General features: G+C 35.1%; 2 protein-coding genes across 2 annotated transcripts; both read right to left on the bottom strand.

Annotated features, from left to right (window-relative positions):
* Positions 1-2,029: 2,029 nt before the first annotated feature.
* Positions 2,030-2,522, bottom strand: LOC142169609 (uncharacterized). Its single transcript, XM_075231497.1, has 2 exons — positions 2,499-2,522; positions 2,030-2,395 (listed from the first exon to the last, which is right to left on the bottom strand). Exons 1-2 carry the CDS (start codon positions 2,520-2,522, stop codon positions 2,030-2,032), a joined length of 390 nt encoding a protein of 129 aa, XP_075087598.1.
* Positions 2,523-3,047: 525 nt separating this feature from the next.
* LOC142169608 (uncharacterized) lies at positions 3,048-3,543 on the bottom strand. The gene is made up of 2 exons (XM_075231496.1): positions 3,255-3,543; positions 3,048-3,109 (listed from the first exon to the last, which is right to left on the bottom strand). Exons 1-2 carry the CDS (start codon positions 3,541-3,543, stop codon positions 3,048-3,050), a joined length of 351 nt encoding a protein of 116 aa, XP_075087597.1.
* Positions 3,544-9,412: the final 5,869 nt, after the last annotated feature.

Genomic DNA, 9,412 nt, shown 5'->3' with positions numbered 1-9,412 from the left:
ATTCGCAAATGCGATGTCCCAACATTCGGAAATGCGACCAGTGCCTTTGCAATTGCGAAGGAGTATAGTTATTGCCAGGCATCGCAAATGCGATCTTGAGCTATTCGCAATTGCGAACAATTTCCTCGCAAATACGAGGTTACCCAATCCTAGGCTCTGCTCGCAAATGCGAACTACTGTTCGCAAAAGCGAGGCTCGCAATTGCGAGCCAGACCTCGCAAATGCGAGATATGCAGCAGACACCAGATCTGGTGTTGTACCAGCAATCCTAGCATTAGCCAAACTCATCTGTAACACATTCGAAACTCACCTGAGCCCCTCGGTCGCCAAACCAAACATGCACACAAGTGTAATAACATCATACAAACTTGCTCGCGTGCTCAAATCACTAAAATAATATCTAAATCAACAAATCAACCCTCAAAACAAATGATATTTCAAGGTAAAACTCAAGAACACTATAATCACATTTAAGCGTCCGAATCATGTCAAAATCATTTTCGAATTGAACCAAATTTTGCGTACAAGTTTCAAATAGCAATACAAAATTATTTCAAGTTTTAACATCAAAATCCGAACCCTTTAGCTAAAAAGTCAACTTATGGTCAAACTTAGTAGTTTTTCAACTGTAAAAAATGCTAGTTTTTGGCAAAATGAGACAAGTTAGGGACTTTCAAATTCTATTCCGGGCATACGTTTAAGTCCCAAATCACGATACGGACCGAACGGGATCGTCAAAATAGTGATCCGAGTCCATTTACATAAACTTTTGATCGTAGTCAACTCAAACCATTTTTAAGGCAAAAATTCACATTTTCTTCAATTTGCCACATAAAGTATTTTCGGAATAAGACATGGACAGTGCATGCGAACGAAAAATGCTAAACGGAGCTAATCAAGGTCTCGGAACATGGAAATAGATGCTAAATCTCAAAATGACCTATCGTGTCATCACATCATCTTTTCCCAATTCCATTTTACACCAATTGCTAAAGCCTTCCTCATTTTTTATTTTTGCACATTGCGGCTTTTGCAGAATATGTCATTCTTGGACAACTGTTGATTCCAAAGGAAGAGCTTTCTGATATTAATCAATACCGTAGACGTACGAAGCGCTTCTTTGGGATTATGATAGAAAGAAGCAGAGCTTGGTGCAATCAGTGAAAGTGAGGTTACTGGAAGATTAGCAAGAATAAGAGGTGCACTAGCAGTGAGGGAGCGAATAAGATTCCGGAACAAAAAAAATTAGTTAGCTAACCCATTAGGTGGATTGTAGATAATTTATTCAGTTGTAACTGAATTGTAGTAAAACTGTTTTTCATTTGTTTTTTGCACCTTTGGCCAGATTTCTCCCAGTTGTATAGCAAAACATTTGTGAAATATTGTTTTTGTTATAAGTTATTAGTACTTGATCTCCTTAATGATACTATTTTTATGGCATTACATCCTTTGTATATTTTTTGTCTGTTTGTAATGCCTATATGATCATACATAATAAATTTTTACCATAAAGGATATTTAAATTGAAAATTTTAAAACATTTAGTTTTCCAATTACAGTACATTTTAAGCACAAATATAATACAACTAACTTTTAGCATGTTGTCCCATCAATAAACAATTTCGTGACAAAATATATACATTTTATTTACATAAGGCCCTGTTGGTACAATACAACTACACATTTAGCAGTCTTTTAAACATAAGCTTAAAATTGTAAAATTAACAAAGTAATTAATATGTACTAACATAATTGCAAACCTATTGCATTTTTGGAGTAAAAATCTGCTTTCAAACATCCATTTGAACAAACAAACTTTAAACAATTTTGCTCCACAATTATAGTGCAACCAATACGTCCAGCAGAGAACAAATACAACTTAATATTGCTTAAAGCTCATCTTATTACATCAATAGTACTCGGTAAAAAGAAGTATTTCTTAAACTTCAACAATTCTTATTTCCTTTTTGGAATATTCTTACAAGACATCTGGTTATGCCCCTCTAGTCCGTAGTTGCGACATGAAATCTTATACTTCTTTACCTTTTTTCATCATGTGTTTTGTATATTTGTTATTAAGGTCTCTCTGGTGCCCTTTTCTTCCAGTTGGTGACAGGACAACTTCTTTTGCTATATGTTGTGGATCCCATTTGCTCTCATCTGATAGAGGGCCGACTGTTATTTCATATTCCATGAGAAGGCTCTCCTTTATGTAATAATGAGAGCAGTACGTTTCATAAGACTCGTTTCTGTGCCTCAAAATTGTCAAAGTATGTGGACAAGGTAGTTCATCTGGTTGGAATTGTCCACAACTACATTTTTCTTCTTTAATACAAACAGTGAAGCGTTTGACACCATCTATCACCGTATAAATATAATATGTTGAAGCCCTCACCTACAATTTTATGACAAAACTGATAAGTTATCGACAGTCAATAAAAACAAAATAATTACATTTGCATTAAATCAATCATCTTATTATATGGACCATAACTTACTCTCATCTTCTGGGATAAAGTCATGTTGTCTTGCACCTCTTTGTGGTATTTTTTTCTCAAGGAAGGTGAACGTACCCTTTGCATTAAATAATTTTTCATTATCCCATCGTTCAAGAAGTGTCCTCATCTAATCTAATAGTTAAACTATGGGCAGCTCACTTGCATCTTTGTTTACTGCATTCAAGGATTCTGTAATATTTGATGTCATCGTCCATGTTTTATTTTCTATTGCATGTACCCGAGAAAATTTATGATAATCAATATCGCAAAGGTATTCTTTTACACATATTTCGATCTCTTCAATCTTTGACATTATTTATTAAACTCATCAAGAGTGTAAGATCGTGCAATGGCAAATTACAATTCATTTAATTTTAGATGACCTTTCTTGAACTTTGACCTTATATTTGTCCAAATATACCACATGCAAGTATAATGTGGGATGTTGTTAAAAACCGTTGTAGTTGCCTTCAATATACTCTCATTTCTGTCTGACGCAACACACTTATTAGATTTTTCACCATATGCATGTTTGAACTGCTCAAAAAATTATCTCCAATATGCGTCATTTTCTGAATCAACAATCGCATAAGCAAGTGGTAATATGCTACCTGTCACATAACATTAAAACAATAATTTCAATTCAGTAAATAACATAAAAACAATAAATCTATATTTATGAAACAGCTTGAATTCAACAAATATACAATTAATCTACATGTATTAAATAGAATACTAACTGTGAGTAAGATGTACATGTTGCATCCCTTGTGCTAGCTGTTAGCATGGTTCCTCTATATGCCGATTTTAAGAAGGTGCCATCAACGATTACAATTGGCCTACAATACTCCCAACCCCTTATGGATATATTAAGAGCAACTAAAGCATACAGGAAACATTCATCTACAGTCTTTTGCAATTTTACTACCGAGCCTGGATAAGTCTTCTCCAAAATGTACAAGTAACTCGGTAGGGGACTGTATGATTCAGCATGATGACCTCTCAAAAATTGCATAGCTTTTTTCTTTGCTCGCCAAGCTTGCATGTACGTTAAGTTCACACCATATTCTGACAATGTCTATTTGTATTTATTTTGGTGTGTATATTGTCTTAGGATCTACATATTTTGGCATGACAATGCTGCCAACTACCATGGCAGTAGGTTTACGTTGTATAAATGTATTGTCCATCAAGGATCATGTGTGCATGTTGTTGAATTTTCTAACCTTAAAAAATGATAATTGATTTATGTTTGTGGACTTAAAGTGCCATGTGCAATTTTCACCAACACATATGAGGCAATAGCTACAGAATTAAAATAATGACAATGTTATGCAATATTTATCATGAATACAAGGGGATTTTGAAGTATAATAACAGTATCTAAACATAATATATATACATAAAATCTATAATATATAAACAATATATTTTGGGAGACGGATAAAGACAACAATGTATTTCGTACCTTGTTGCACTGGACCTTTTCACCCTAAACTGAAACTTATTCATGATAGCATAGTGCTTCATTGCATTGACAATTGTTTGCTTGTCTGGGTAAACTTGCCCATCTTCAATTTTTTGGCGTATGCTCCGTTATAATTATACTTTCATACTCTACAATGTCCGGGGACGTTAGCATATCAATCAGCTTGACTATTACTCACACATCCGTAAATATGTTAGAATAGCTTGATAATTGTATGAGATTACTATTACCATAATCAGAAGTACCTACATTCATTTAAAAGTATTGTACATTAAACTTCTGTACATTCAGATGTTTAAAATTTGAATCAATATTGTATATATAATTGTAGTTTCTTTGTTACAAAAAAATTACAGTGTAAACGAACTTTAATTCAGTAGTTGTATGATTCATATGAGATTGTAGTATTATTATAGATAATTTGTATAGACTGATTTTCCAGCAGAAACAACTATGTCACAATAGAAATAAGTATTAAATTTGTAGGAAATTTGTATTTCTAAAAACCAGTGCTAAAAAAATAATTCAAACCTGCAATTGTACTAGCATTCGAGGAACTCTATTCCAAATCAAAATCCTTTAGTGTTATTACACAGTGGATACATTCCTAGATCTTGGTTCTCCTTTTTCGTCTCCATATAAACTCGCACACCCATATCATTGCGAATTTTTATTATAGGACACCGTTCGTTCACACTGTATTTGATTTCGATGGTTTTTACAGAAGTATCTATTGCTAGATGTTCTGCAATTTCTGTAGTCAAAGAGCTGTAACTTGAATCTTCATTGATTACAATCCATCAACATCAAAATGTTACCAATAATCTTACAAACTCAAATATATAATTTATACTCAATTCCATAGTCAATTTCGTGGTAAAATCTCATTTGTACTAAACCTTAGGTTTTCCAACAAAATCCCATAATTTATGCAATTTCTATGTTAAAATTTACCCATAATCTATGTATTACTCTCACATTAAGTAGAAATCACTTACCTTAAAATGCTAGGTGAAAATCCCTCTCCAAAATCGGCCAAGCAAGGTGTAAAAATGAGAAAATGAGCCGAAGTCCCGATTTTTAAAAAGTGTTCTTCCTAACTACCCTTCTCTGTGATCACGGAAGTCCCCTCGCGAACGCGAACGCAAAACCTGACAACACCAAGAAAACGTTCATCGCGAACGCGACGGGTCTCCGCGCTCGCAACGGCTAACCTGGCCAATGCTTCGCGAACGCGAAGGCCAACGGCCTAGCATCCCCCCCCCCAGGCCCAGCTCCTTCTTCGCAAACACATCCTACCCCTCGTGAACGCAAAGCTTCACAGTCCCCAGCCTTCACGAATGCAACCCCACCTTTGCGTACGTGAAGCAACCTCCATCCCAAATCCTTTATCCCGAACGCAATACTCCCGCCATGTTCGCGAAGAAGGAAACCAGCACCAGAAATCTACCATTTGGAACTTAAATCTGGGTGGTCAGAAACACACCCGAGCAACCCGGGATTCCATCCACATGCACTAACAAGTTCATAAACATAATCCATACCTATTCGAAGTCTCGGAACACGTAAAACAACATCAAAACCAATATTTGCACCTCCAAACCAAATTAATCAAACTTTGAACTTCAAATTTCTTCAAACCAGCTCCGAACGTGTCGAATCATAATTAGACAACTCAAAATGATGCCAGATTTTATAAACAAACCTATTCCAAGGATCGGAATCCCAAACGGACATTGATAACACCAAAGTTTACTTCAAACCAAACTTAGGAAACTCTAAAACCTTCAAGGCGCCAATTTTCAACAATAAGCGCTGAAACACTCCCGGTTCACCCGAAACTCAATCCGAACATACGCCCAAGTCGAAAATCATCATACAAACCTATTGAAACCTTCAAATTCTGGTTCCAAGGTGGTTTACTCAAAGTGTTGACTCAAGTAAAACTTGGCCACCTTAAGCCACTATTATGGAACTAAGTATTCTGAATTTAACCTGAACCCTTCCAGACACAAACCAATCATCCCTGCAACTCATAAAACAGTAAAAGTACATATGAGAAGTCTTAAATAGGGGAACGGGGATCCAATAAATAAAATAATCGATCGGGTCGTTACATTCTCAACCTCTTAAACAAAAATATTCCTCGAATGGGTCTAGACTCATACTTGGAGTGCCGAATAAGTATGGATATCTTGTAACACCCTAGATAATTTTGAAGTACATAAGCATTATTAAGAAAGTTTATGTGCGCTAATTATATTATTTTGTGTGAAGACGAGGACTATTAATAGAATGGATATCAATTGGATATAATAATAAGTATACGAGGCATATTATAAGTGATGTGGCATCTAAGGAGAGCCCTCAGTCCAAGTCAAGTTGAAAATTTCATGATAGACAAAAATTTCAAATGGGTACGCACAAGACCATATTTTGAACGAGCATATCTACAAATATATATTGAGTTATATAATTATCTACCTATAAAATGAAAGATCTTCGAGTCTAGTTTCTAATGCTTCAAACCGTTTGTCATTTGGACACTCCTACAAGAAGTTATGACCAAATTACCAAAGGTTGTTTTAATGTGGTTCTGCGATTAGATGTGCGACCGCATAATGGTTATGCGACTGCAAAACTGGTCGCAGAATGTACCAGTGCAGCCCAGTTTTGGGCACCTATTTCGCGATCAATTGTGCGACCCGCATACCTATTCTGCGGTCCATTATGCGACTGCAGACCTGATTTCGAAGGGTTAATTTTTCTATTTTCATAACCCGACCCCATTTTGATAAATAGGCTTTGGGGCTTATTTTGGGGAAATTATCTAAGGTTATTTTAGAGAGAAGTGAGAGTGTTCTAGAGAGAGGAAGTATATGAAGTATTTTGTTCATCAAGATCTTGCCCAAGCTTTGAAATCCAACAAGAAAATCTTACAAGTTCTTCATCTAAGAGGTAAGGTTCCATACCCTAGTTTACAATTTCGAATTTTGGTAGAAGATGGTTGATTAGGTGTATGATTCTTGGGTATGAGAGTATTATTTATACATGCATGTACCAATAAGTTTTGTGGGAAGAATGTTGACCTCAAATAAGTAAAGTTTGGTTTATGGAATGAAGGAAATCTTGTTAAAGAACCTTGTAGCCAAATTCGCACACCTAGTGTTTGATAAAATGCTCAAATGAGCTGAAACCATGAATATCTGCCTAATTTGTGTTCAATTTTGTTATGTCTCAAAATATATTGGGATTGCTAGAATATCCGAAACATTGTAGTAATTCAAGGAAAGCTCAAAGCAAGGTATGTTGGCTAAATTACTCTCTTAGAATTGAATTCAATGATGTTTCCGCAAGTTTCAAGTATGGTTGTCTCAAATTCTTTATTCTATGTTCCGAGTTATTCCCAATAAATTCGATTATCCCGAATATGTAAAGTGTCGAGAATTATGTATTCAAAATATGTTATGATTGTTCCTATCACATTATGTTATCTTTTGGGAATGTGTTCAAGAATGATATGTGTATTAAAATGCTATGTCTTTGAGTTGTGTTTCAAATGAAGGTTATGATGCCAAATTGTGTGAGAAAACTCAATATTCTTAAGACTCTTAATTGCTAATATGTATACCTAAAGTCTTGATTAAAAATGCCTTATTGTTGATAATCCATAAAGATGGTTGGAAGTAAAATACGTGAATTGGGGATATAAAGTGTGGCCAATGTTCCAAGAGTGAAAGTTATACTTGTGGCCAATGGTTCCAATGAAATAAAATGATGTGAGAAAGATTATGAAACGAGCTTTGATTCAATTGTTCCAAAATTTACTTCGAAAATAGAATTGCCTAAAAGCTTATGAACTCAAGCCATGCCCATATGTGGTTGTTTTAACAAATGTTATGCTTTGTGAGTATTTTCAATGTGTTTCACATTCTTACATATTCGTGAGTGGAAATTGTGTATTGCCTTTTTTGGGGAAAAGTATTTCAAGAATAAATAGCGTGTCACTTGTTGATGATTTTAACTTAGGCAACAATTGCCAATTATTTTACTCTATTTCTCGTAAAGAAATTTATTGGGCTTAAGTTGTTCATTTCTAATGAACTTAAAGTTGTAATTTTCGGAATATTATATATGTGTATGATGATGATACATGAGAGGGAAGAAATGAAAGTGTGAAATACCAAATACGGCCACCGTGCCTTGAATAAATAATCTTGTGAATGACCAAAAGAGCCAAGGGAATATTGTTGTTGTTATTGGTTGATAATACTAGTGGAGATTCATACAATGTGAAAGATGAGGAGGTAAATACATTTGTACCTATGTTATTTTTTGTGAATTATTCCCCTTATTTGGGATGAGTTTGATATGATAAAATTATTCCCCGTATTTGGGATAAGATTGATGTGATAGAAAAGGATGATGTCAATCCACACGGTATTTTGGTGAGACGGCCTAGCCGATCGGGTAGTGATCTGACACCAAGCCGCACACATGGTGGTGATTGTGCTAAAAATTGTAATTGAAATTATGATTGTGATTGATGTCTCTAATGAGATAGCCTAACCTATCGGGTCGTGATCGGACTCCGTACTAAAAGTACGGTTGTATTGGTATTGAAAGTGATGTGGTTGATGTCTCTAATGAGATGGCCTAGCCGACCGGGTCGTGATCGAACTCCGTGCTAACAGTACGGTGGTATTGGTATTGTGAATATTGGTATTATAAAGGGTGATATTGTGAACAGTGATATATCGGTGCTAAAGATCTCTCAACCAAAAATATTATTATCATCATATTTTGATTATCCCTTCACAGTGTTATCTTCATATTTTTGAAGTTATTATGTTTTAACTTGGCATTTGAATATCATTGATTGATGATTGTTGTATCCACAGTTTTTCCTTTCTTACATTGGCATTCTATTTTGAAAGAGGACAGTTAGCTTTACATACTAGTACTATTCCATATGTACTAACTTCCCTTTTGTCGGGGGCGCTGCATCTTTAATGGATGCAGGTGGTTCATCAGCGGACAACTTTGGTCCTCGTTAGCAGTCGCTCTCTATTCAGCAGGTTTTGGTGAGCTCTACTCTATTCCGGGCCTAATGTCATTCCAGTTGCACATTGTATTTTGAGTTATAGCAGGGGCGTTGTTGCCAGCACTTCCATACTACTCTTCTGTTGTACTTAGAGGCTCCGTAGACAGGTTGTGGGTGGTAGTCGATGTTGGGAATTGAACTAGAAATATTGGTATTTGGAAAATATATTTTTCATTATATTTATAAACTTGTATTATTTTGGAAGTTATGAATGAAGCTGCTAATGGAATTGAAATGGGAGTTAATAAATTTTTTTCAATATTTGATTAATGGAGAATACTCCTCTTTATTCATGGATGAGTTTGGATAGAAAGAAATCTA

Source organism: Nicotiana tabacum, chromosome 15 (assembly GCF_000715075.1).
Source record: "Nicotiana tabacum cultivar K326 chromosome 15, ASM71507v2, whole genome shotgun sequence".
Taxonomy (NCBI): Eukaryota; Viridiplantae; Streptophyta; class Magnoliopsida; order Solanales; family Solanaceae; genus Nicotiana; species Nicotiana tabacum.
Note: the sequence above shows the minus strand (reverse complement) of the source record. Positions and strands in the feature narration are given on the sequence as shown.

Excerpts from the sequence above, each read along its gene's own strand:
- LOC142169609 (XM_075231497.1), bottom strand. The coding sequence starts at position 2,522 with ATGACTTTATCCCAGAAGATGAGA. Across the intron at positions 2,396-2,498 it reads CTTTATCCCAGAAGATGAGA|GTGAGGGCTTCAACATATTA; the intron begins GTAAGTTATGGT and ends ATAAAATTGTAG.
- LOC142169608 (XM_075231496.1), bottom strand. The coding sequence starts at position 3,543 with ATGCAAGCTTGGCGAGCAAAGAAAAAAGCTATGCAATTTTTGAGAGGT. Across the intron at positions 3,110-3,254 it reads TAGCACAAGGGATGCAACAT|GTAGCATATTACCACTTGCT; the intron begins GTACATCTTACT and ends GTTATGTGACAG.